The 27,869-nt window shown below is 39.4% G+C and overlaps 1 protein-coding gene across 6 annotated transcripts in view; it reads left to right on the top strand.

Annotated features, from left to right (window-relative positions):
- Window positions 1-27,869, top strand: part of Cobll1 (cordon-bleu WH2 repeat protein like 1) — a 194,946-nt gene that overhangs the window by 88,940 nt on the left and 78,137 nt on the right. For 5 of the 6 annotated variants that reach the window (XM_031370450.1, XM_031370451.1, XM_031370449.1 and 2 more), the window contains exons 4-8: window positions 12,424-12,625; window positions 15,214-15,442; window positions 16,479-16,517; window positions 22,830-22,927; window positions 23,029-23,253. In XM_031370450.1, coding sequence (XP_031226310.1) covers window positions 12,424-12,625; window positions 15,214-15,442; window positions 16,479-16,517; window positions 22,830-22,927; window positions 23,029-23,253 — 793 coding nt within the window. The remainder of the gene's footprint in view (window positions 1-12,423; window positions 12,626-15,213; window positions 15,443-16,478; window positions 16,518-22,829; window positions 22,928-23,028; window positions 23,254-27,869) is intronic. The other variant, XM_031370452.1, reaches the window with a different exon arrangement.

Genomic DNA, 27,869 nt, shown 5'->3' with positions numbered 1-27,869 from the left:
GGCATGGTGCAGGCAGAGCTGAGAGTTCTACATCTTCATGTGAGGACTGCTAGCAGAATACTGGCCTCCAGGCAGCTAGGACAAGGGTATTAAAGCCCACATCCACAAGGCTACACCTACTTCAACAAGGCCACATCTCCCAACAGTACCCCTCTCTGGGGCAAGCATATACAAACCATCACACATATGTAATTCTAAACATTATAAAGACTGATAAAAATAAAATAAATGTAGCCTTAGGAAATTCTTCTTAGAATTCCCTGTCTTATATTCACCTTAAGTCTCCGTAAGTTACATTGTTTTCTATTTGTTTCTGTAGTTAGTTTTAGGATTTCTTCACTGAACCCTATTTGTGAGGTTGCTGCACTTGTCACTAACCTTGGTGGCTCCTAACTGTGCCTGCCTCATCTGGGGAGGAAGTGGAAGACAATGATCCTTAAATCATTACTGTAACATCATAGCCCTCACATAAAACCGTCAAGTCAGTACTCTACTGTCAGTCATTGAAGTGTAAAACAGCCATAGGAATTGATGTAGCGGAGGCCACAAAGCCGATTCCTAGCTGTTTAGTTTTCCTGGCTTTTCTCTAAGGCTTGTAGGTAAGGTTTCTTTCATCACTGGCCACCCCCTTCTTTGGATATCCCAGTAAGCTCACTGGATTGTGGTCGTTTTCTGTTTGGGATCAGCTGTTATCCCAGCAGCTTAGACTTGGATTTGAACCCTGGTTTTCCTGTGAGGCTTGCACATTTACAAGAGTCTCAGGCTTTCTGCTTGCCATCTTTACTCTGGACAGCTACATCCCAAGTCCTCTGTCCTGAGAGCTTGGGGCATCTCATCACTATAAACATCCCATGGCTGAGACGTTCAGCTTCCTTTAATGGTCTTTTAATCAGGTTTTCCACCTTCTGTTTCTCGGCTGGATTTGTTCCTCCTTTCCTTCTTAATTTAATTTATGACCGGATTGCATGCCCCATTGTATTCCTCCTGACCACATTTTCTTTGGATCTGTGTTTTCTTCATCTATAGCTTAGACGTTCTGAATCATTTTTTGCTACATAGAAAAGGACCGAAGAACTTTTCACACCCTTGTCTTCTCCATTCCTAAATCCTGGGTAATTTTCCATCACTCAACCTTTGTGTTTGCCTATGCGGAGCCCAGCTATTGTTGGTTGAATTGCAGCATTTGCTTATCTATGAAAAACGTTGTGTCTGAATTGTTAGGATTAAATAACACATTGTATATTGCTAGGGTTACATGAAATACTATCACTGCTCGGCACATTTTGGCTCTAGTTTTTAGAGTTGGGGAGAGATGTTGGGGTTCAATGCCAGGGAGCTCTGTATCAGAGTCAGACCCCCCAGGCTCTTTTCTGTAGGGAACTGATCACCCTCACCTGGCCCTTTGTTGCTGCCCACACAGACCGCCTGACTTAAGGACCTCTCAGTTTGTGCAGCTATAGCAAGCAATTCAACACTGAATTAAGGAAGTCCAAACTACCACGTGTGAAGATTGGTACATGTTAATTTCTCCTCTGACATTAAGTAGGCTTTTCCTTCTCTGCCCTCTTTTATATCTCTTAAGCTTTGCCATGTGACTCTTCATTCTTCTACAGATACTTCTTTTCTAAAACCTCAGTACCTTTATAAACACCACCTCCAGCAGTCTACAGGACTTACATCTGCTCTTGCTCCAGGTAGCTTGTGCAGGCTAAAATGACACTTTATCCAGAAGCTTCCTGACATCCCTGGAATCACCTGCTGCCTCTCACTTCTGCACTCTCCATTCTTTATGCAACGCTACAGTTTTCCAGTGTCCTATGCTATGCTTTCTATTTGTTTGTCTTTTAAAAACAGCAATAGTAAAAGAAAGATGTACATACACACACACACACACACACACACACACACACGAGTGCAGGTACATGTGGAAGCAGAAGAAGGTCTCAGATCCCCTGGAGCTGGGGTTACAGGCAATTGTGAGCCACCTGATGTGGGTTCTGGAACTCAAAACTTGTGTCCTCTGGAAGAACAGTCTTTGTCAGTGTCGATAGCCATTCTTTCCAGGTAGAGATCAAGGCAGGAGTGCCCTAAAAGGAAGTGTCTCCAATTTAATTAAAAAAAAAAAAAAGTTTAGAGCTCAAGTTTGGTGAGTTGGAAATGACTTGCTAGCAGGTTTTCATGTAGCAGCTTGCTTTTAATAGCTCTGCCACCCAAGAGTTGACCATGTGTGGTCATTTTTATGAGCCTTTCAGTTAGAGGACTAATGAGTAGTCTAACTGCTGATGACATAAAGAGTGTGATTTTGAGTGGCTTAGTATGATTCTGTGATAATTTTGAAAGACCTTGCTGTGTATTTCAGAGTGTAGTGTGGGCTTCTCCAAGGGTTATTTGGAGTACCGCAGGAGTATGATGTGAGGAGGCCTAAGAGTGTGATTAAAGCTGTCTTCATAGGTCCAGGTACTGATGAGCCCTTGTTCTAAAAGGTGTTAAAATATATTGTATTTATTAAAAGTGTTAACTAATGGAAAATATTACAATGTAATGTCGTTGTAATTGTAAAAGGGAAAAAGATCCTACAGAATAATACAGGAATTCTGTGTAGGGCTGAGGAAGTAGTTTTAAATAAGCTCAAGTATGAGAGTGTGTTTTAGACAAATCAAAAACTTTGAGGGGTCTGTCTCTAGATTTATTTTTTTTTTTTGAGAATATCTTTTCTGAATCTGTCTAAATTATAATTGAATATTTTTAACCATTTATTTCTAACATTTTTAAGATTTGTGTGTATGAGTGTTTTGCTCACAGGTATATCTGTGTGCCACATACATGCCTGGTGCCCTTGGAGGTCAGGAAAAATTGTCCACAACTCCTCTAGAGCTGGAGTTACGGATAGGTGTGAGCAGCTGCCTGGGTGCTGGGAATAAAACCCTGGGCCTCTGCAAGAACAAGTGTTCTTAACTGCTGATTCATCTCTCTAGCCCAGCACATTTATTTTGATGGCATTATTACTCCCATTTGGTGCAAAAAAATTATTGACATCAGATTGTTGTCATATATATGAAGAGTTTGTGAGTGCTTCATTTTTCAAAAGCATTTCTCCCCTAAAGTATACCTGCTTCATCTGAGGGGAGATGTTTCAAGATGTCTTGTCACGTCTCTCATATAAGAGTATACGTCTAAAATGTTCCCTTCATGAATATGGGCATGTATAACTTTACCTGCAGAAGAATGTCTTTGTGTGTACACTGGTTTTCACTAGAGCTTATTCTGGTTTGGAACACAGTGAGGTTGGGGCAGTAGTAGATGATGCTCAGGGGAGAGCAAAGACACATTGTCCTGAGTTAGCATGGCAGGCTTAGTGGGTACCAGAGTTTAGTGGTGTCATGTCCTAAATAACTCAGATTCATCTATCTCTGCTATCTTCTTCCTTTGCTTATGCTGATGGTAACTGTAGTCTGATTGAAAACTCTAGGCGTTTCTGTCTGCAGTAAAATATCATGGATGAGGAAGGAAGGAGGAACTAGAGTATTTGTATATAATGTATAGTATGTGTGTGTGCATGGGTGTGTGTTTGTGTGTGTATGTACCTGTGTGCAAGTACACCACTGAGTTTCTTTTTTTCACTGTCAAGTGAACATTGCAGGCTGCTGTTAAGGATGAGCTGCCCTGGTGCTTGGGGAAAGTTCCTTTTTTTTGTTTTTGTTTTTTGTTTTTGAGACAGTGTTTCAGTCTCTCAACATCCTCCTGCAGCTGCCTCCCAGGAGAAAAGTTACCAAAATTTCCAGTTTGGGAGATTGATGAAGGTTTCACATTGAGGATGTATAGGGAGGGCATTCTGTGCTGAACTAGCAACACTCTTCTTCAACAGGGAGGATGGCAAGGCCACAGCCCTTTCTTATTACAAGTAGGCATTTATTTTGATGTGATCAAAGCTTAGGATACCATTGCATGCCAACAAAGACACCAGCGTGAAATTCTGCTTTGCTTCATAGCTTAGTATGTGACCTCAAGGATTTTGTGTTAAATAACCCAGTGATATTTCATATAAAACCTCTGGCCCTATTCCCCTTGGTCAGTGCCACTAAGAGCAGTTCTGACTGGTACAGGGCAGATCAGCAGCCAACCCAGGAGCATTTACTTGGAGTAGAGTGCCACCTATTGGAAGTAAGTAGACTTAAGAAAAATGACAGGCTACACTGTTGTGAGTCAGTTTTTGTTAAAATTATTATGGACCAGAATTCAAATGTTCACATTATAGTTGTATTTATTAAAAACTGCGAAATAGGGCCATGTTTGTAGCCGGTACTTGGGAGCCAGATGTAGGAGGATCAGAAGTTCGGAGTCAACTTCAAATAAGTAACAAGTTTGTGGTCAGCAGTTTATGAGACCCTGTCTCCAAAGACCAAGCAAAACAACAAACCAGCCATCCAAACAAAAACCAGATTTTTCCAGGCTGGTGTGGTCAGTGCCTGAGTTAGGGTTTCTATTGTTACCATGAAACACTGTGACCAAAAACAGCACAGGGACGAAAGGGTTTATTTTTGGCCTACACTTCCATATTACTATTTATTATGAAAGGAAAGCAGGACAGGAACTCAAGCTGGGCAGGGAACTGGAGGCAGGAGCTGAGGCAGGGGGCGTGAAAGAGTGCTGCTTATTGGCTTCTCAAGGATGGTTTAACAGGATTTCTTATAGAACCCCAACTACTCAGGGATGGCACCACCCACAGTGAGCTGGGACCTCTGCCATCAGTCACTAATTAAGAAAATATCCTACAGGTTTACCGCTGGATTTTAACCTTTTATTGATTCTCTGTGATTTTCACATCATGCATCCAAATCCTACTCATCTCCCAGTCTCTGTGTATCTGCCCTACAATCCCCCCAAAACAAAACAAAATTTAAAAACAAGGCATTAAAAAAAAAAAAAAACTCATTGTGGAAGTTGTAATGTGTCACAGTGTGTCCCATAGCATTCCCTTTTGTCATTGCAATGAGTCTATCCTCTGGTTCAAGGCCTCTGGCTTCTGATACAACATCAATAGTGGATCCTCACAGGGACTCCTCAGGTAACCCATTGTTATGGAGATACTGCAGCTTTGGATCTGTGGGGCTGGCCCTTTCACAGGCCCCAGCAGCATAGATGAGGTAGACGAGTTGGCCTACAGCTGGGTCTTATGAAGGTATTTCCTTAATCAAGGCCCTCTCTTCTGACATGACTTTAGCTTGTTTGAAACCAGGCAGTACAGTCCCAATCCCACTCCCTTTTGGTCCCTTTTAATTATTTACCATGAAGTGACTGGCCCTGGTCCTCAGTTATAAATTTCTATATTGAAAGCTGAGTTGTCTTTGTAGGAGTCTCCACCAAAGACCAGCCTTGGCTTGGAGAGGGGTTCTGAGGAAGTAGTGTTTGAGAGTAGTGAAAGGAAAGACTCGAGCTCAAACTGACTGGATGCAAGCTGACAGCCTTGTAATCTGCTCAGGATGGCTCCCTAGGCAGCTGTCTTAGATAGCTCCTTAGACAGCTGTCTTAGATAGCTCTTGGCTCTGTGGTCTGCTCCAGATAACTTTCTGCTTGAGACAGCTCTGTGTAGAGACAGCTCTCTTGTGCTAGAAAAAAATGCTAAAAGCTATCTGGATAACTCACGAATTTTCTCACCAAAGTCAGAAAAGCTACTCTAAAATATTCTTGGATTTTTCTAGAAAAAAATCTGAAAGAGCTATTCTAAACAAGCTGTGTTTGCTCTTCATGGATTTTCAGACCAAAAACCAGAAATCCTGTTAGAAAAAATTTTAAAAGAGCTGTGTTTACTCTTCAGAGATCTCTAAACAGCTCAGCTCTCTCTAGAAAAAAAATTCTAAAAAAAGAACTACTATCACTCACTGCAAGTTCATCTCATGCAGACCAAAAGCCCAGTCTTTTATTTACAAATCAATTTAGTCACTTACTCCAGGTTCCCTCTTGACCAGCCCATGAATCAGCATTCCATGACTCTTAGGGAAAGGACAGCAAGCAGGATTTCTTTCTTTCTTTCTTTCTTTCTTTTTTTTACACTGCAAAAGAATGCAGAAATCTGCCTGCCTTTGTTAAGCAGAGACAATAAGGCAGCTTGGTGGGACCCCACCCTGAACTTACCATTCTTGCCACCCCAGCCCTGGCCCTGGCCCTAACTCTAATTCTCTCTCTGTCCCAAGATGACCTTGAACTCAGGAATCTGTCTGCTTTTGTAGGCATGAACAAAAAATCAGGTGGGTGGGATTTTGCTAGTATCTTTCTGACAAGCTGTCTCATAGTACAGCTTCCTCTGTTCTTGTGGATCTTGTGAAGCTCCTTATACAATTCATATTTCACTGTTATATTTTACATAGTTGAGAAATTATATAGTTTTCAACTCATGTTTTCAGAGTTCTTTTCCACAGCCTTAAGGGCTGTCCTGAAGGTCTTGTGGCTTGAGGTTTACAATTTTTACTAAGGACATGAATACACACTTGACTCCTGGACTCACCGTTTCTAATTACCACAAAGTCATTAACATTGGCAGAGAGAACATCCTCTGATAACCTTGGCAGGGAGACTGCTTCCCAAAGGAGGAACATGAAGTAAAAAAATATATTTTATATATACAATCCTTACATCCACAGAAACCATCCACACTTGTGGAAGCCCACATCCTGCTGGCTCTGTTCTAGGGGCAGGAACCATGTCACACTGTCCCTTCCATGGACACTCACTCCATTAATTTCTAACTAAGGATTCCTTTGCCCCCTTTTCTGCGACTGAGCTCTGATTTCCTTTACAGACACTATTCCTACCTCTAGTACGTAAACTTGGTCACTGTTAGCGACTGCTCTGTGACATTTTCTCACCATCTTTGAAGAAAAAGCATATCATTTCCTCTGAGAATCAATATAGTATTTATGGACTTAGAAAAGCTCTCAAAGACCTGCTCTGGTGTGTTTCTTGGAAATTGAAAGTTTAGTCAGGCTGATAATGAAGACAAACCATACCACAACTCACTCACTCTCACTCTCTCTCTCTCTCTCTCTCTCTCTCTCTCTCTCTCTCTCTCTCTCTCTCTCTCTCTCTCTCTTTCTCTCTCTCTCTCTCTGTGTGTGTGTGTGTGTGTGTGTGTCTGCCTGTGTGTGTGTGTCTGCCTGCCTGTGTGAGCATGTATAAGTTGGTGTGGGTGTGTTATATTTACTGAGTATATTCTTTTTTGTTGTTTAATTGTTTTTTATTTGTGTTTTGGTGTGATGGTTTGTTTGGATGCATGAGTGTTGTTGTTGAGACAGGACCTTTGTCTGTAGCCTGGGTTGGCTTTGAATTCCTAATCCTCCTGCTTCAGCTTCTCTAGGTCTGGAATGCACTTGGCAGCTGAAAGAGATTTCTTCTTAAATGGAAGGGTTTTTCATTTCTTAAATAAAGGTCATTATTTCTAACTTGTTCTGGAAATAGCATTAAAAGTAAATGGTGGAGTAGGCCACAGTATAAAATGACAGTTTTCAAGGAGAAAACAGTTTTTACTCTTCATCTATTTTTAATATTTGGTATGAAATTATTTCACAATTTTGCAGTGATCTGTTTAAGTGTTAGCTATCTCACATTTTGTTGCTTAGTGTTTGTCTCCTAGTTTCATGTAGCATAGTAAAGCATTCCCAAAGCCAGGATGAAATGTGTTTTCCATGTTGAATGCACAAAAGTTTGCAGTGTTTCATTTCTGAGTTCGTTTGGTTCCAGAAGGGTTCACACAGCATAGACTTACTCAGTTGTTGACATGCATTTGTAAAGCAGAGAAACAGTTCAACACAACTTGGATTTGAGGATTTGTTGAAATTGCATAGGATACTTTGTTAGAGACTGGAACAGATTAAAAATAAACATAAAAGAATCTTACTCATTCTTAGTTGTATGCAGTGTATCTGTTCACTTATTGTCGGGTGTTCCTTTTTTTCCTGGGTATTCCTTGAGTGCCCTTTATCCCTGAGTCATTACTTTTGCTCTCAGCTGTCCCAGATTGAATGAAAAATTACCTAGGCACCCTGTTGGCAAGTGACCTTGTTTAAACATGTGGAGGCTTGGAAATCCACCTATGTCGTTTTTGCACTGTTCGTGGAGCCCTTTATTGTATCGTGACCTGAATCTTTTGATATCCAGCTGGATCTGTAAAATACAGAAATAGAAGCTCCAACCAGCCATTATCAAAACCAGGTTAAGATTACTACTACTCTGTGTCCCAGATACAGCAAGGGTCCCAGAGGACTTAGGAGAGATTTGATGAAGTCTTTGATCTGTATGGTAAAACTATGTCATAAACCAGATATCCTGTTCTAAACAATCGTTCACTACTATGGACACTGCTTTGAATCATGAGGATGCTAAATGTAGATAGAAATGATTGGAGAATCAGGAAATTCTAATCCAAATGATTACTATAGGTGGTATATATAATATGATTTCTTAAACCTCATTTGTTTCGTTTATAAAGTTACAAAGTAAGGAATAACTTTTATGGTAGATTTGAGCTCAAATAAAATAATTGAAAGGAAATAAATATAAAAGGTGATTTTTCTTTTTTTGTTTATGAAAAGTTGGAAATCTCACAGTGATTTCTTTATGTTAAAGAGAGTTTTTGAAGACTTTTTTTTTTTTTATATATTAGCTGCTTTAAAAATTTTTTTAACAATTCCTTCCAGGAAATCTTTGTCTAAATATCTGCAAGTATTAATAATAATGCTAAGACAATGGTAATGTCAATGTTGCAGCCAGGTGATTCGATAAATCAGAATTCCTAGGGCTTTGGCAACGACAAACGGGACGAGACCAATGTACACGTCAGCGAGGCTGTGGCAGTTCAGTGCACGTGCTCCTTAACCACTTTAATAATATGCTTAGAGATGTTCCCACCTTGGTCTACAGGAGGGTGGCTCTTTCCCTGGCAGTAGTAATTATGGCCAAACCTGCTGCCTAACTGTTTTGTCAGTCCTGTCATATGAGGACAATTATTCTTAAGCCAAGATTGTTGTCTTTGGCAAAAGTGCTTTGGCATTCAGGTGGATAATCCTCATCTATATTTAAGGGCTGACGTCATTTTCTGTGGGATCAGTATGTATTATTGCCCACAGCACCTGCCGCAGAGTTGGAGTCCTGCCATCTAGTGTTGTGGCTCCTTTATGACAGAGCTACATTGTGATTCCCATCCTTCTGGTTGAGGGAAACTCTGAGGTGGTTTAGTGTCAAGTACTGAGCCTTCTCTTCCATGTTTTAACCATTCAAACTGGTCTGAAGCTACGTGTAAAAGACAATAGCCTCCTTTACTGTTGATGACACAGCATTATAGAGAACAAGGTCACTACACAAATTTGTTAACATTTTCAATTCATATTTTTTTCCTAGAATATGTGACTCTCCCTTCAACAACTGTTTCCCCATATACCAGTCAGTGCACACAGATCTCAATGGTGTTTTGTGGTGTGTGTGTGTGTGTGTGTGTGTGTGTGTATGAGTGTTTGTGTGTATGCGTGGTGTGTGTATATGTATGAGTATGTGTTGCATGTGTGTATCTGTTGTGTGTGTATGTATGTATGTTTCTATATGTTGTGTATGTATCTGTGGTGTGTATGTGAGTATGAGTGTTTGTGTGGTGTGTGTGTGTGTGTGAATGTGTTGTGTGTGTATATCTGTGGGGTGGGTGTGTGTATGTATGTATGTATGTATGTATGTATGTAAGAGTGTTTGTGTGTGTATCTGTGGTGTGTATGTGTGTTAACAGTGCTATTCAAATAGCATTGTCCAGGAGGAAATAAGCATTGACTAGCTCCTCTTAAGTTGTCACATATTAGCACAGCCCTCATTCATTGCCTCCAATCATTTCCTGGGAAGAATTACTTCTAAGCTGGGGTTCTACCAGAGTGTTGGTTATATATAGCTATACATGGATTCTAGATAAGGTCTGGGTCAAATTGGCCAGAGCCCCACTAACAGTTTCAAAGGGATATATAGTCCCCTTAGTGACTTTATGTAAATTCTGAATTTTATCATCTCTCCCTTCATTCTTTCTCCTTCTTTCCCTGCTCAATATTTAATTCAGGCCTCCACACTGCTGACATTTGAGGTATACTAAGGCTCCCACATAAATTTTTGCTATAGCCTTCTAACTGTTCTTACAAGCTTTTAAATTGTACTCTATAAAATCTCAGGTCTTTCACCAAGAAGCTTTTAGAAATACTGTAAGGTTACTGTTTTTTACATACCTCTGCGTCCAGGGCCTCGGAGCCTTGGCATTCTAGGGAGAGCTGACAAGTAAACTTCTCCCAGATAACTGGTTCTTTCCAAGTCTGTTTTAAGGCCATTTTTCAATTAATACATTTCCTCACACTCTCTCCACTCCAGCATTTACCGATGGGAGTCTGTATATTCTTTTTGTTTAGTATCTCTTGAAATCTAGGCTTCGCAAAATACAGCATGAAATCACTCATTGACTTCGACATTTACTGTGTGATGGAATGCTGCTTGTCCAAGGGAAAGAGGAAGAGTGCCATTAGAGATGTACCTCTTGTGAGGTGGTGAAGTACAAGGCCCTGGGTTCAGTATAGTTTGTTGGTGGGGCGGGGGTGTTGCACAGATACTGCAGTGGCCTGAGTATGAAGCCAAGCTGAGTATAGTGGGTAGTTTGAATATAAAGGTAAAGTGATATCTCCCCTTAGGTTCCCATGGGGACAGCTGATCCTACAGCTCCCCTGTAGGAGACTGTTTCTCTCTAAAAATGAAATCAGAGAGGTCGCAGACCTGCGGCTGCAGTGAGATCAGACAGTGTGCTGAGACACTGTATTAAGCAGGTATGCTGAACTTGATATGAGCAGTGAACTGTGAGTCTCCTAGCTTCATTTTCCTGTCAAGTTCCTGAAAGCGAGTAGCTAGGTTCAAGTTGAATAACTAGAAAATCATTTTTACTGGCATTTACATTTTTCCCAAAAGAGGAGGGTGGCTGATCACTTTAGTACAGTGAAGTGCCCCGTGCTCTACCTCCTCCCATGAAATAAGAACCAGGACTTTTATGTGTTGTTCTAATGCCTTTGTTTTAAGTGGGAATGCTTTAGGATCACCAGGCATTGGAGGGAAATGTGATACAAAAGGTTTTCTTTTTCTTTTTTAATTCCCTTTCCTAAAGGAGTGGCCATTAATATGAAGGAAAACTTAATTGTGTGTTGGGAGTTGGTATCCATGGAAAGAGAAGCTCCAAACTGAGAAGTAGCCTGATTGCCAAGCTGACTATGCAAGAATCCTGTTCAAGTTTTTTCCTGTATAGAGATTAGTCTTACATTCTCCTGTTGGTATTTCTTTGAAATTATATCAAACACTTACTTCGATTACACAAGGGTCCATAAACTTTTTATATCAATGGCCACATAAAAGTATTAGGCTTTGTAGGCCATATAATCCTACCTACCATTACAATAAAAAAAGCAGCCTGAGACATTATAGAAGCAATAGGCCAGATACATCCTAAAGATCTCAACTTAAAAAGTATAAATTAGGAAGCAGGCATAGTACCACACAGCTGTTAGCCTAGCACTAGAGAGGCTGAGGCAGGAGAATCACAAGTCTGAAGTCTGGAGGTAGATACACAGTGAGTTGAGGTCAGCCTAGGCTTGGAGCAGATTGTAAGTGGACTGCAATATTGTTGACACGTGCTCCAGTCTGTCAAATACTAGATCTGTCAGGACAAGCCATCGTTGTAATGTCATTGCTGTGCAATGACAGCAAAACCTAGGAAATACTAAATAAGTATTTGAATAATTTAAGAATCCACAGAATTAGTTAAAAGTTTGGGGGTCCTCATATAATTGTTTACTAATACAAACTCACACATACTCACTCTGTCTCTGTCTTTCTCTCTGTCTGTCTCTGTCTGTCTCGGTCTGTCTCGGTCTGTCTGTCTGTCTGTCTGTCTGTCTCTCTCTCTCTCTCTCTCTCTCTCTCTCTCTCACACACACACACACACACACACACACACACACACACACACACACACACACTTTCCCTCCCTCTCCCCCTCATCCTTCCCCTGCCCCTCAGCTAAGGACTACAAGTTATAATATTGAGAATTGTCTCCTATAATCCAAATGACTATTCTTGGGTAAGGAAGGACTCATACAATTTATAACATAAATTGGCAAATAAAAATCTGTAGAAAAGTGTTGAACCAGTGCTAGCATCTAAGATCTCAAGCATTCTAACCAGTGCCTTTAATCTGTTCAGATTTTGTCTTTCTGATTATCAGATATTTAATTTGCTCACACAGGGCTTATTAGCCTTGCTCGATGTCTTGAAGACAAGCAAGGAGCAGAGTAGAATTCTCAAAAAACAGTTAAGTTTCATATTCTGTTGAGTTGGACTCTTGAAACCATCATTGTTCATGTCTTTCAGTAAGCCAATGATGGACTTGCTCGTGTTCCTCTGTGCACAGTATCATTTAAATCCATCAAGTCACACAATTGATTTGCTGTCTGCTGAAGAGAATCTCATCAAATTTAAGCCAAACACACCAATAGGAATGCTGGATGTAGAGAAGGTAATTTTAAAGCCAAAATCTCTGGATAAGAAAAAGCCTACACCTATAATCCCAGAGGTAAGGACTTTCTCACAGATTTTGATGTTCTTATGTTTGAAATACTCAGTTTTTAGTCAGTGTTTATTATTCACATAAATGAAATAAGAACTACATTTCTGGTCTGGATTCATGGAATATGGCAATAGTGTTTTCCTAAACCACTTGGTTTGTCATCAACTGGTTATATATTCTTGGGTTAACTAGAATTGGGGGAACAATTTAAATATCAGATTCTCTAAAAGTGAGTGGATTGACTACATCAGGATCTGATAATAATCCATATGCATATATAAAAAGTTCTACATTTAAGCAATATTTTAAAATTTAATATATTTAATATCATATTTGAATTCTATGTGTTTGGTAAGTCGCTAATTTTACATATACCCAGATAACTGTTTATTATCTTAGATAGTAGTTCATTTTTCTTCTATAAATAATTTTTATGTGCATATATTACATGTTCAGAGGCCCAGGCAGGACATAGAATGCCTTTCTTTATCTTATTTACTCCTTTGAGGTGAGATCTTTCCCTGAACCTGGAGCTATTATTTTTCAGCTATTCTGGCAGCAAATACCAGTCTCCTCTTATCTCTGATCCCCACAATACTAGGGTTGTAGGCATTTGTGAAACCATGCATGGCTTGTTAACATGGACCATGGTTGTAGAGCAGGCACTCTTAACCACTGAGCCATCTGTTCACATCCTTATCTTTTTAATGCATTAACTGGAACCTTTGAACAACAATAACACTAATTTATTCCGATCATATTCTTACCATTATTTATTCATGTATTTGGCCAAACCGAGGACCTCATACTTTTGCTAGGTAAACATTCTACCAGTGAGCTGATATCCATAGCACTTAGTTTCTTTTCTCTTAAGATTTTTCTTATGAAGTTATTGCTAAAAGAATACAGGTCTAGAAGCTAATGACCTCAAAAACTTCTAAGTTATGAATATTAACCATTTTCATAAAATGTGAAAACTTTATGCATTGAATACCAATTCACTTCCATTTGACTTGAATACATACATTCTCCCAGTGTCTTCATCCTGTTCACAAGCATTTAATAAAAATGTCGACAGGGATTTAATGATAAAACATTGGCTTTAATATTTGATTGAATGTTAAAAATTAATGTCTATCTTCTGTCTAGATATGAATTTATCTGCTACATGCACATGTTATTGAACCGTATTGGAGCAATTTTATTTATGTAGCAAATAGATTGTCAATCTCCTGAATGCCTCAGTTACAGGATTTTTAACTTTAAGAATGAACATCATTGAGGATCTGAAATCTGTACATTTCATTTAATGTAGCTACCCATTGCAGAGTTCCATTGTTAATGACTTTAATCCAGTTACATCAAAATAGGGAAACACTTGAAAGAGTGCAAATAATTTTGAAATTATTAGTATTAGGTCTAATTAAGGATAATTTTGCTATTCTTCACTATTAAGAGTTAACTGAATGGAATGTTAAGAGTATAAACAATAAACATCAATGACAGTGTGTAGTAGTCACTTACTGATAACTGACCATGTTCAAGGCATGATGCTCCAATCTTAGTATGGTTGATCCCATTGATTATAAGGATACTAGTTTTTGAAATGTCTTTTTTTTTTAAATTGCTACTGACAGGCTATTAAAAGACAAACATTCTTTAAAGGACAACGTAAAACATAGATATTATTGTATGTATTTGGTAATTTAAAAATAATATTTTGAGACACTGTTAAAATATTAGTAATACTGTAACATGAGCCTTTGTTTTCATTTACTTTAAATATGCTTAGTATTTTACTCTCAAGAATTTTAGCCAGGTAGTGGTAATATATGCCTTTAATCCCAGCACTTGGGAGGCAGAGGCAGGTGAATTTCTGAGTTCGAGGCCAGCCTAGTCTACAGAGTGAGTTCCAGGACAGCCAGGGTTACACAGAGAAACCCTGTCTTTAAAAACCAAAAATACATACATACATACATACATACATACATACATACATACATACTTAATATAATTTTGAATTTGAGTATTTAACAAAACAGAGTGAGCTAGGCTTTGTTCACAACTGTAATCCCAAGTATTTAGTAGGCTGTGACAGGAGGGTCAAAGTTCCCAGACCTACCTTGACTGTAGGCCAAGGACAACTTAATTACATCTGAATCAAAATAAAAATTAGAAAGAGGACCAGGGGTATGACTCAGTAGTTGAGTACTTGCTTACAAGAATAAAATCAAACATTTAATTTCCAGAGCTATTACAAAGCAAAACAAAGCACCTAATATTTGTTACCTTAGAATTTGCTTTAAAATTTGGTTTTAGCCTTAATGTAAAAGAGAATTTAACACCAGAACAACAGAATATAAAGGACTGTTTGCTGAATGAATATAAAACCTTGAGTAATACATAACTCTGGATAGCATTGTGCAGAATTTGTTTTAGTTAATGATCTGGGGTTGGGGTGTAACTTTGGTTTTAATTCATGTGTCACAGGATCGAGAATCAGTTATTCTAGATATCATTCTAGATGCCTCTGTGGAAATTTTATCTTGGTAAATAAATTATGTTGTGACTGTGTATCATAATTTACATTTCAGAAAACTGTGAGAGTAGTGATCAACTTTAAGAAAACACAGAAGACCATAGTGAGAGTTAGTCCCCACGCACCGCTTCAAGACCTTGCTCCCATTATATGCAGTAAATGTGAGTTTGATCCATTGCACACAGTGTTGTTGAAGGATTACCAGGCTCAGGAGCCCCTCGATTTGACAAAATCTCTTAATGACTTGGGACTAAGAGAGTTATATGCCATGGATATCAGCAGAGGTAAGTGGACTTTTCCCCCTCTCGTGTGTGTGTGTGTGTGTGTGTGTGTGTGTGTGTGTGTGTGTGCATTCCTGTAGATAAGTGCTCCCAACTTCATAATGCCAAGGATTTAATGGATCAATCATATAGCTAGAAATAAATACATCCTACTGGGGATAATAGAAAAAAATTTAATTGAAATAAGTAAATCAAACCAAGCATACAATTTAACCTGATAGCTATTGCAATGGAAAGAATAGTCAGTCTTTTGAGCTGTTATCATATTTTATATTTTTTCTGTCAACCTAGGAACTCCTTTGGTAACTTTGCACTTTTTATTCCTCTTTGTCTTTTATATTGGGGTCTCATCAAGATGCCTAGCTTGGGCTTGAACCTCTGAGCTCTAGGAGTTTTCCCATCTCAGCTGATTTCAGTAGTTTAGGATGACCAGCTTGTGCCACCTTGTCCAGATTTTTAGGTGGAATTTAACTTATTTTCTTATGCCTTGTGGGTTTAAGCAAAGTCAGTATCTGTGTGCAAGCCTGTTACTGTCCTAGTGAAGGAGTAGGTAGTTTATGAAGACTCCATATAATTTTGTATGAGGCTTTGTTATCACTCAAGCTTGAAGATTTTTTTTTTTTTTTTTTTTGGCTAAATTCTGTTCTGAGGTCAACATAGGTCAGCATCCAAAATAAGCCTGTGCATAAAATGAATCAGAAATACTTCCCAAAATTTTCTAGATTGCAGAAATTTTATTCATACAAAGAGAAGATATGTTAAAATGTTGAGATATCAAATGAAATTGTATTATTTTTTTTTTTTTTGGTGACCCATAGACTAGTTAAGCTTAGATTTCAGTGTTAATCTTTTTCATTAGGGGAATTAAGGTTTTATGGAGGAGACAATTAATACACACCTCAGAGAGAATTTCGGAAGTTATTCTGAGGTCGTGGTATAATGTAATTCACAGACTACTGTTTTGACTCGGTGATATTTAATAGTTAACAGATATCAAGCATCACGGTCATTTACCCTTTTTTACTCCCTCTTGCTGTAGCCCCCTCTGTTACTGCCTTCAGTAAGTCATCTTTCCAAGGTAAGATATAAGAATCAGAAGAAACTGTAAATTATAACATGAAATTGGGAAGATTAAAATGGAGATTCTAATCTTATATTTTTTTTAACATTACTAACATGCATTCTGTAAAAGATTTTAATGTAGAAAATCTTGGGGGGTTATTTCCTTAAAAAAAATAAAGGTCTTACCTTCTTTGATTTCTGGCTCAAATTATACTAATTTCATTTCAGTAGAATACTGATAAATGATGTCATTCTAGATCTGGGAGTAGATCTATAATTCTAGCACTTGGGGAGGCAAGACAAGAGGATTCTACATTCAAGGCCAACCTGAGCTACCTAGGAGAAAAAAAAAAAATCCCAGACACTAAAAACAATACAGAGAATAATACCTTGCTAAAAGTGTGGGAAACTGTATTTGTTTACTCATATAAAAGAAAATGATTTTGGTAGGTGTGTGGTTGGCTCCTAGTGTGAATGAGTACTTTGGCAATGCTGTGGACAGAATTGAGCCTATTCTTAGTGAGCTGCAACTAGGAGAGGTGGTACCTGCACTTTTATCACAATGTTTTCCCCCACCATTTAGATTTTGTCTGAATTTTGTAATGATATAAAAATTTTATGATACAATTATCAGGTTTAAAAGCTTATAAATGCATTTAATACTGTATATTAAAACACATGAAATTTCTGGAAGGAAATACATAAAGTGTTTAATAGTGATAAGCTTTGAGTGGTTGGGCTGGGAAAGTTTTCATATTTCTTTATGAAGTTTATAATGAATATATATTACTTTCATAAGGAAATTTCATTAAAATTATTCAATAATAGAATCTGGGAGTCTTTTTCCTCCTTTAAAAAAAGGACAAGCCCAGGGCACTGACTCTTATAAAGGTAGCTTTTACTAACCTGTTTATAATTGTCATCTTAGAGTCTTACTGCTGCATAAGCTCACCTGTCTAGGTCTTTGTCTCTAGGTGACTGGCTCAACTCAGCTCTTCTGCTCAAACTACTCTCTAGGCTGATAGATTCAATCTGGCTTCTCTCAGCTTCTGACTGAATTTCTCTCCTTGGCCTCAAACTAACTCTGGCAATCTGTTCTAATCTTCTAGCTCCTTCTCATTCTCTGGCTTGAACTATCTCGGCTGACCTATACCAAACTGCATGAACTCAGGAATGAGCTCAACTCCACTGCACTGCCTCCTAGCTGAACTGAGTTCAACTGACTGAACAGAACCGATTCACTCTCTCTTCCTGCACTGCTTTTAAACAGCTTCTCTTTCTTGTCTGTTCTCATAAGAGTTTGGTGTATTCTATGTCTGATTCCTTCTGTCATCACTTTGCCTGTCAATTAGACTTCACTTTCAACAATAGCTGTTTACTTCTACAAACTAACCTTATGTACATTTTTTGGGATTAAAGGTACGTACTAAGGGGTATGTCTGTATTCCAGCCTGAATAACCATGTTGCTGGATTAAAATTCCTCTACAGATTTATATCTTTGTTATTGCCTTATGTCAAAAAAGCAACACCTTGTTAGAATACATACTGCATGTTGCCAGGTTCTCTTGATTAAGCCCACAGGAGCAAGTATATGTCGACTTCTTTTCAGTGGTTATCACAGGCTAGCCTAATCAAAGGAGTTAAAATTTCATGTCATTTTAAAATATACTCTGACAGAAAATCAGAAAACAGATTCTTTAATTCTGAGGCTACACTGACTGTTAAGTCAAGGTGTTAAGCTTCTAGAGAAAATAGCTTTATATGTCTGGATTCTACTTCTATAATGATAGTCAAGAAAGGGGAACAAATGGTCTTTTGCTTGCTTGCAGAGACAGTGCTTGTGTATGGCTTGCTCCATATTCTATGATCTTCTTAGGCTCAACTTTAAGGTGTTTAATCCATTGGTGTCTAATGTCCATTCTGGCCTTATCTGAATGAGGTTTTTCAGACTTAACTACTATAAGAACCTTCAGAGACAAGAGTTGTGGGGTCAAGAGGGCTCATTTTACAGTGTCAGAGTCTAGCAGGTCTACCCAACCCATACATGTTTTTACCCCTTGATATGATGGGATGTCACCAGAAGCCTTTAGACTTGGTGTGCTGGAACTTTTTCTTGTAGAATCAGGAAGCTACAGCGCTTGAGCTGGTTTCCATAATGAAGGCAGGGTTTCACTTGTCTTAGTGTTTAACTTGGACACTGAGCAATCTGCACACATGATTCATTGGAAGAGGGCTGATGCTGACATAGTATGGAGGGTGATCAGGTATAGGAAAGCATCACCTGACATAATCTGGCTATACTTACTGAATTGATCTGTGAGGTTGCAAGTTACTCAAATCTCAGGTCACTTAATTACTTAAATGTGAATGGAATGCTTTTTTCTTCTTATATTTGTAACTAACATATGCCAGTTTAGGGAAATAGCTCAGAATGAAGTTTTTATTTCTTCCTTCACAGAGGTATTCTCAGAAATGAAGCATATGAAAAAGCTCTTAGCCTTGAAGCCCTATATCCTCACTGTTCCTTGTTAGTCTTAGGAAGGCCCTTGTGCAGGGTGTACTGCCTATTTAATGTTTGAGTTATTGACATGTTTATATGTGAATACAGTTTTCCTTTAGAACATTGCTATGATAGAGTACACCAATAAGTGTTTTGATATTAACTGTCTGCCCTGCTTTTCTTTCTGTTGCTGTGATAAAACACCATGACCAAAAGCAACTTGAGAAAGAAAAGTCTCATTTGGCTTGCACATCCTGATCACAGTCTGTCATTAAGGGAGGCAGAGGCAGGAACTCAAGCAGGAGCTTGGAGACAAGTGGCCTGAGGAGAGGCCATTGCTTCCTCAGCCTGATTTCTTTCTCATACAACCTAAGATCACCTACCCTGGGGTTGCCCCAGCCACAGGAGACTGGGAGGTTTTTAAAGGTTTTTTGACAAATGAGAGAAAACTTAAGTGGGACTTAGAAGTAAATGTACAATCTTAGATGCTTTTAAAATGTGTTTATAAATAACTTATGTCAACATAGAGACCACTGTAGGAACAAAAAACACTGTACTAGGCTGGGTTTTGGTTTTCTTTGGGTTGTTCTGTTGTTGTTTTGTTTTGATTTTGTTTGTGTTTTAATCAAGTTGATATAAGCTGTAATCATCTGAACACAGGGAACCTCTTTTAGAAAAGGCCTCACTCCATCAGATTGCCTGTAGAAAGGTCTTTGGGACATTCTCTTTAACAATAATATGCAAATCATAGTACAGTTTCCCACAATATACCTCTTTGTCCACACTTATTTACGTGGAAATGTTTATTAAAATGATTTGTTGGTTGGGTACAAGGTATCTGGCTTCTGCTACACTATCAATATTGGAACCTTACTGGGCTCCGCTCAGAAATCCTGTTGTTGCCCTGTGTCCTGGATATCCTGTAGCTTTGGATCTGTAAAAGACAGGCCCCTTCATGCACTCTAGCAGTTCATCTGTGGGGTAGATGTTGGGGTGGGCCCATTCAAAGCCTTGGATCTGGGCTTGAGATATGAGCTCATCATCCTTCCTGCTCTCCTGCTCACATGCCCCCACCAGCAACTCCTGCTACCAGGCAGGGCCCCTGCTGCCTCGGTTAGGTTCAGGGCTCCTCCTCGTGAGTATTGCAGCCACTGAGGGACATGGCCATTTCTGCCACCCTTATGAACCTGGGCCAGCTTTCCTGCCTGCCATAGATGGCCAGAGATGAGGAGATGTCTTTCTCTTGTCTGTACCACCACCCAGCAGAATAGAGGCTAGGCTAGCTCTCCTGCTCTTCCATACTCATGCTATTGGGGCCAGCTCATCTTCAACCCCCACATCAGGGGCCAGCTCTACCATGCTGCCTAGGCAAGGTACAGGGCCTTCTATTCCGAGTGCTGCAGGAGGTGAGGAGACAGCTCTATCTGTCCCTGATGTCCTGGGGCTAGCTCTTCTGCCTACCATTGGTAACAAGGGTGGGGGAGTGATTTTCCCTTGCCTGAAACACTGCAATGCAGACAACAAGACAAGTGAGAGGGCCAGCTCTCCCACACTCATGGCCTTGGGGCAGGTTTGCCTGGTGGGGGGGCCCTACCACCAAGGTCAGCTCTACTATGCTGCCCAGGTGTCTCTCAATTTTTTTATGTGAAGTGCTTTGTTTCCACTATCATTGAAATTGTACTGTGATTTGCATAAAATTCTCATGTTTCTTTGTGGAAAAAATATTTTCACAGTTTAGTCCTTTTTTGAATTTCTAATTTTTTCCTTTTTTTTTTTTTTTTCACTGAAGACACAAGGTCCTTTGTCTCATGGCCCATCCTGAAGTCTGTTTCTTTCAGGATTGATCCCATGCACCCTGTGGGGATAACTTCACCTACTTACTTATTCTTGTCAACTGAGTATAAATTTAGAGACTTGACAGGTTTGGGTGAGATAATTTGTGGCAAGAATACTTCATAGGAGCCAGATAATGTTTGTCTGTAGTCCGAGCTCCTCGGGAGGTGAAGGAGGAGGATTGCATAAACCCAGAGCTGTAAGGCCACCCTGAGCAACACAGAGACATCCCTGCTCCAGGAAAACAAAACACCTTTCATAAGTAGCGGTATGTACTTCCACTTACAGACACTTTAATAACATCACTAATCGTCAGCGTCTGCCGTGTGCATCTTAACAAGGAACTGAAAAAGAATGCTAGTCATAGGCAATCCTTCAGCCACCAGCTCTTGTTTTAAATCGTGTATATAAATGTGTGGGGCACGGTGGGATTCCTGGATGGGAGTGTGTGTGCTGTGACATGCATGTAGCAGACAGGGTAGTTGAAGATATTGACCATTGTATTTTACCTGGTTTGAGCAGGATCTCTTAATATGTCTGCTCACAGGCCTCCAGTGGTTCTCCTGTCTGCTTCCCCCCCCCATATTGTAAGAACACTAGGATTACAGATGTGTGTTCTCACGTCCAGCTTTATGTGGGTTCAGGGAATCTGACCTCAGTTCCTCAAGCTCATGTGATACCTTTCAATGGAGTTACTTTTATGATATCAAAATGGCCCTGAATTTTGCCAGTAGAAACCACTGTAGGACAGTCCCTACGTCCTTTAGTATGACTCCCAGTGGACTTGGGTAACTTGCACCCTGACATGACTAGTTCTTTGTAGCTCCCTGCTTTCTACAAACAGTAAGTCAACTGATGCAGAGCCGTCATGGTTCCTTTCAGTGGGATACCTGTATTGGAAGCATGCTGGGACACAGCAGCTTAGATGCTGGCTTGGCCCTTGGTTATTGACCCCTTCGGTTGATATTAGCAAACAGGTTTTGGGTTTTTTTATTTTTGTTTTTGTTTTTGTTTTGTAGTTGTTTTTATTTTAAAGATAGAAGCAGAGCCTTGATGTTTGGCAGTTGCCATTCTAACTAAAGTCTAATTTCAGCACTGTTATATTTAGGGCTTGATAATTCTGGAACCACTAGAAATTCTAGGTTAAGCAAATAGCGTTTAAGAGACAATACTTGGTCCAGTCTTCCCTCAGGACCTGGGGGAGATTGGTTGTGAACCCTTGAGCGTATGAAAATCTACGGAATTCATGTCCCTGATAAAGAATTGCCTAGTGTTTGTGTGTGTGTGTGTGTGTGTGTGTGTGTGTATATGTGTGTGTGTGTGTGTGTGTATGTGTCTTATGCCCATTCCCACCCTCCACATGCATTAAACCATCTCAGGATTATTTATGATACCCAATGCCTAGTAAGTGCTTTGTAAATGGTCATTATCATGAGTTTCTATCAAAAATGATGGCAAGGAAAAATATCTGTGTGTATTCAGTACAGATTGGATTTTTCTTGGAGCATTTTCCATGCGGAGATTGTTTCGATCCATGGGAGCAGAGAGAGTGTCAGCAGTAATTGTAACAGCTCCTGTTTTTGAGAGTAAAATGCTTCATGATTGTTTAGCTCTGACAAAATTATAGCTGAAATAAACAAAAGGATAAGCTGCGAGGGAGGAGTGTCATGTGTCAGTGCAATGCAGCTTTCTTCTTTTGCATTTGAAATGCTGGTAATTACACAGTGCCTACGAGTTCACTGTCGAGCTGTGTCCCCTGGCCCTGGCTGTGTGTCTCAGCTTCCTTAAGCTTCACTCCGTCCTCATTTAAAGTGGTCACTGTGTTTGCTTGTTGCCTTGAGAATCGGGTAAGGTACAGGGTGCCTTGCACAGTGGCTGTAATGGCTGATGGTCATCACCAGAAAATCTCGTTAAAGGGAGGTTAGAACAGTAACACTGGAAATGAACGTTCCACCCGTGAACAAAAAGTAAATTGTTTTTCATGTTTTTTTCAGAATCCTGCCAGATATCACACAACCCGGACATTGTGAAGGAGAAAGAAAACAAAGGGATTTTCAGCTTTTTCCAACGCAGCAAGAAAAAGCGAGAGCAAGTAAGGCAGTTTTATGCAGCGTTTTAAGACTCTTAACAAGTATTTTTAGAGTGGTTTTTATTTTGACCATAAACCCATATTCCCTTTTGATTTTCTGTTAGGCTGCCAGTGCTCCTGCAACCCCACTAGTGAACAAGCACCGTCCATCTTTTACAAGGTCCAACACCATTTCCAAACCCTACATTTCCAACACACTGCCCTCAGATGCACCCAAGAAGAGGCGTGCCCCACTGCCACCCATGCCCACATCCCAGGGCACTGTTCAGGGCCAGGAGAGACGTGCATCTTGTGTGGAGAGATCCACCAGTGTGGACGACACTGATAAGGTATCCTGGGTTTGTTTTGCTCCACGAGTTGCTCTGGGGAGGCATCTGTATTTTTCTGTATCTCATTTGTCTTTTTCCACTTAGACTTCTGAGGAAGGGACAGTTATTAATATGTACTCAGTGGGGCTGTAGAGATGATCTCAAAGGTTAAGAGCACTGACTCCTCTTCCAGAGGTCCTGAGTTTAATTCCCAGCAACCACATGGTGGCTCACAACCATCTGTAATGGGATCCAATGCCCTCTTCTGGTGCGTCTGAAGAGTGTACTCACATACATAAAATAAATAAGTCTTTAAGAAAAAAAAATATGGACTCAGTAGAATAGTTACTGACAAGTTTGATAGAAAAAGATCATGGATACTGCTGCTGTGTCTTTAGATGTCAGTTTTAAGAAGCTCCCATCCTCCCTCCTCTCCAAACAAAGAAGCTTCTATCCTCAGGCCGATAGAAGATACATACATTTTGTCTTGCTTTACGTCATCCCAGCCATTGGTTGCATGTATGAGGAATTAAATGCATATTTTGAGCATATACATATAAAAAAAACCCACATAGGTCAGTAGGTTCCATTCTTGAGTTTCTAACCTCTGGCATCTTCTGAGATTCTCAAGGGAAAATCCTGTTGTCTACTTGATCTGGTTATGCTGTGTTTTAAAAACAAGTCTTTTCATAGAGTGTGTGGCTGTTTTACTCATATTGTCCGTCCAGTCCAGAGGGGATGTTCTAGGTAAACCATTATCTCAATTTACAAAAAGAAAGAAAATGTTTATTTATTTTAGTATGGGCATGAGAGTGGGTGGCACGTGGAGGTTAGAGAACAATGCATGCATGTTCTGTCTCTCAAGCGTGTCAGTTCGAGAGACTGAAACCAAGTTATCAGGCTTGGAGGAAGGCCCCTGCCTCTGTACCAGCCAAGCCACTTCACTGGACTTTCTCAGATTAAAATAAAAACATTTAATACTAAAGTTTCCCCAAATACACCTTTTTGTGTGGTGCATTTGTCTAAAAATGTCTACACATTCCTTGCTTGATTCAGGTGGAACATAAGTACAATTTAGGTAAATATGACTGAACATAAGATGCTTATAGAGTTAGGTGAGATTGTTTGAATGACATTGAAAGTAAGATGTATTTTGAGATATTTAGACACTGAGTGGAATCCTTTTGTACATTAAAGGATTTTATTACTACTCTGGATGGTTAGCAACTCAAAAAGAGAACTCTCTAAAATCTTAGTATTTTTCTTATCTAAGTTAATACTGTACCATAGGGGGGAAAACCCATCTTACAAAACAGAAGGATGATTTCTTTTTCCACTGAGAGAATCATTTGCTGAAAAACTTCCAAGGTATCCATCCATCCTGTAGGTGGGTGACGCTTCACAGAAAAGGCAGTCTTTGTGTTCAGTCATATATGTGTGTGGGAGTGCAATACTTGGGTGGAGAACTCTGTTCAGATTCCAGAATGCCAAGGATCCAGCGTGCTTGGGCCTGAGCGAGAACCAGACAGAAGCTCAGCAGGGAAGGCAGGGCAAAGCTGGTCTCAAAGACCTCCTTTTGTGTATGGCTCCGTTATACTTCTTCATATGAACAGTAGCGCTTTGAAGATTACTTTCTATTTTAATTACCTGAGACCTTGAACCGTAAGAATGTAATTGACACTGTTACATAGCTACCAACCATTCCTGTCTTTGGATAGAAGTTATCTCTGCTCCAACTGTCCTCATTCAAGCCATCCCAGTAGCTTCTGTACATCATCTTTCTACTGCCTGCCTCTTAGGAGTGTGATCCATGCCACCAGCGACCTCATGGAAAGCTGGTTCTTTTGAATCTCACCCTCTGCTCTGTGACCACTTTGTGCTCTGTGTTAAGTGAATTTTTTTTTTTAAAAATATTGCCTTTGGCAAATTACACATCTTTATGCAATTTTCTGATTATTTTGTCTTTTGATCTGGACATCTGGGTAGTTCTTTGATGTATTGTTCAACAGGAACCAGAATTGTTTGCTTTTTCCTAGAGAAGCTGAAGGAGCATGTTTTGTTTATTCATTACCAAAATCCTTAATGATTAAGCTGGGGTTATGTTTGTCTGCATGTATCGGCTCATATACACTACTCAGGAAGCCATGCCTTCCTAGGCATCTCCACACGTCATAGTCTCAGGGCCAGATTTTATGTGATTAGACACCCATCATTTTTAACTCTTTATTCGTCTTGATAATCTCCTTATAACTTAACAAGTTTTCTGTTTCCTTTTTTTTCTCTTCCTCCCTTCCCCCCTCTCTCCCTCTCCTCCCTCCCTTCCTGCCTGCTTCCCTCCCTCTCCCATTCTCTCCATTTCTGTCTCTGTTTATATTTTCCTTCCTTTTTTCCTTTTTTCCTTCCTCCCTTCCTTCCTTCCTCCCTCCCTCCCTTCCTTCTCTTTCCTTTCCTCCCTTCTCCCTCCCCCCTCCTTCCTTTACTACTACTTTCTCCATTACCCATTTCCTTAGTTGAACTGACTGTACTTGAATCTGTTGTCTTAAAGTCCATTTATTACATTTATTAAGAAAGGGCATCTATTCTTCAGCTTCGCTTGGTTGGGTTTTTTGAATTTGTGAATGGATCTTAACTATAGTGGTTTGAATAATGCTCCTCCAAGAGTTGTCTTCAGGCCCCAATGTAACGAGGGTACAGATCTGAAGACTTAAGAGCCCACAGAACAGCCCCTCATGTGAGTATTTTATTTATAGATCCCTGGCTCCTCAGCTGGCCCCATTGTTCCTGTTTGGAGGCTCACTCCTGTGATTCCCTACCACTGCTTATCACAGTGCCTTCTGGGAATAAGAAGCACACTTCTCTGGAAGCCTGTTTCTATTTTCTTGTCTATTTATGCCCCCGTTTCTAATACTTGTAAATATGATTTAGAAATAGTGTGCATGTGGATTTAGTTTTGGAGGTGCCAACATCTTTTCTTTAAGTTAGGCTCTAGTGCAAAGGCTAGGATCCTTATAAGACGATTTATACAGACATGTAGCGTGAAGATAGAAGAAAGTCATGTGCAGCCCCAGGCCAAGCTGGGTTGTTTGCCATATGGGAACACTTGAAGCCACCAGAGAATGCATCAGGCAAGGGAAGTCCTTCAAAGAAGGCATGTCTCTCCATGTGTTTTGGGTTCTATTTCTGGGTGTTACAACCCTGTTTTAAGACATTGGGACTTTGGATAACATTCCTAGGCAACTACCATGTCCATTTTGTAATTCCAATCTCAATACTGTTGCTGTTAAATTTGAAACCATGAATACTTACTGACTCACCTTGTATGAGAATTGGCAGATCTGTCATGCAACCTTGGTTTTTACCAAACTGTATTCAAAAATTTATAGTCATCTTGGTGTTCATTTGTTTTATTCTTTTGACTTTTACTAGAGGCCATGCCTTCATCTAGTCTCATCTACAGTGTCTCCCCTTCCTTCTGTTCCAATCATTTCCCAAAAACACCCAGAGTAGACAGAAGAGGACCCCCTTAATGTACCTTCATACTGCTCTCTGTGGCCAACTGACACATTTATGTTTCTTATTTAACAATATTCCCAGAAACTGTATTGGCGATTATTTTTTTTTGGGGGGGGGGGGAGGTCCCAACGTCATCTGTTGACATCATTTTCCTTATAAACATTATCAATTTCAGGAATCTTTCCAATTCTAAGCAGGACATTTTAGTCATTGTTACTTCTCCTCCCTCTGAGAGAAATGATGGCCCCTCTGTCTTCTGCTCTCCCACTTCTATAGGGTTGATTAATTTCTCTTCTCTGACCTGCCTAATAAAGAGTGTTCTAAAGAGAATAATCATGACTCTGAATTTGTCTTGTGTGTTTTAATTTCTGTGTACTTATAGGTAATATATTCATACACAGTTAACTCTTGAACTGATATTCTTTATATTCAAATATTCATGAAGTTCGGCAGAACACATCTGTTGATGAATGAGTGTTACTTATTTTTGTTGCTATTTTGTTTACCATTTTAAATAAAAGTATTAATCGTGGTTAAGAATTATATGCTACCTTGAACAATTAATGCAGTTTTAGCAAGCTTTACATATTTTAAGTCGCTAAAAGCAATAACAATGAAATAAAAAAACATAATAAAAGGAAAACTGTCCATGACGCAAGCTGCTGTTGCATGTGATGCAACTTACACCACAAGGGTGCACTGTTTAACAGTACAGCATTCTAATCTTTCCAGTTTTACCCTAAATGCATCTTCAAAAAATAATAATGATGATAAAAGAAAATGTTGAAATGGTTTTATGATATTATAAATTTCTTATTTTGTTTGATAAAGAGGCAGAAAATTAAACTATAAAGATTAAATATTAATAATACAAGAAAATTATTTATGATGGACAATGTATTTATTTTAACCTCTGGTTCATTTTGGTCCTCTTTTAAGTAGTCACTGGTCTTGTGATCCACTGTAGTCAATACTTACTTTATATGTACCTGTTTTTGGAATTTAAGAAAGACGTAAATAGCACCCTCAAAGAAATACAGAAGAACACAGGTAAATAGCTAGAAGCTCTTAAAGAGGAAACACAAAAATCCCTTAAAGATCTACAGGAAAACACAATCAAACAG

The sequence above is a fragment of the Mastomys coucha genome, unplaced genomic scaffold, assembly GCF_008632895.1.
Source record: "Mastomys coucha isolate ucsf_1 unplaced genomic scaffold, UCSF_Mcou_1 pScaffold15, whole genome shotgun sequence".
In the NCBI taxonomy this organism is placed as follows: domain Eukaryota; kingdom Metazoa; phylum Chordata; class Mammalia; order Rodentia; family Muridae; genus Mastomys; species Mastomys coucha.
This window is presented reverse-complemented; position numbering and strand designations above follow the sequence as displayed.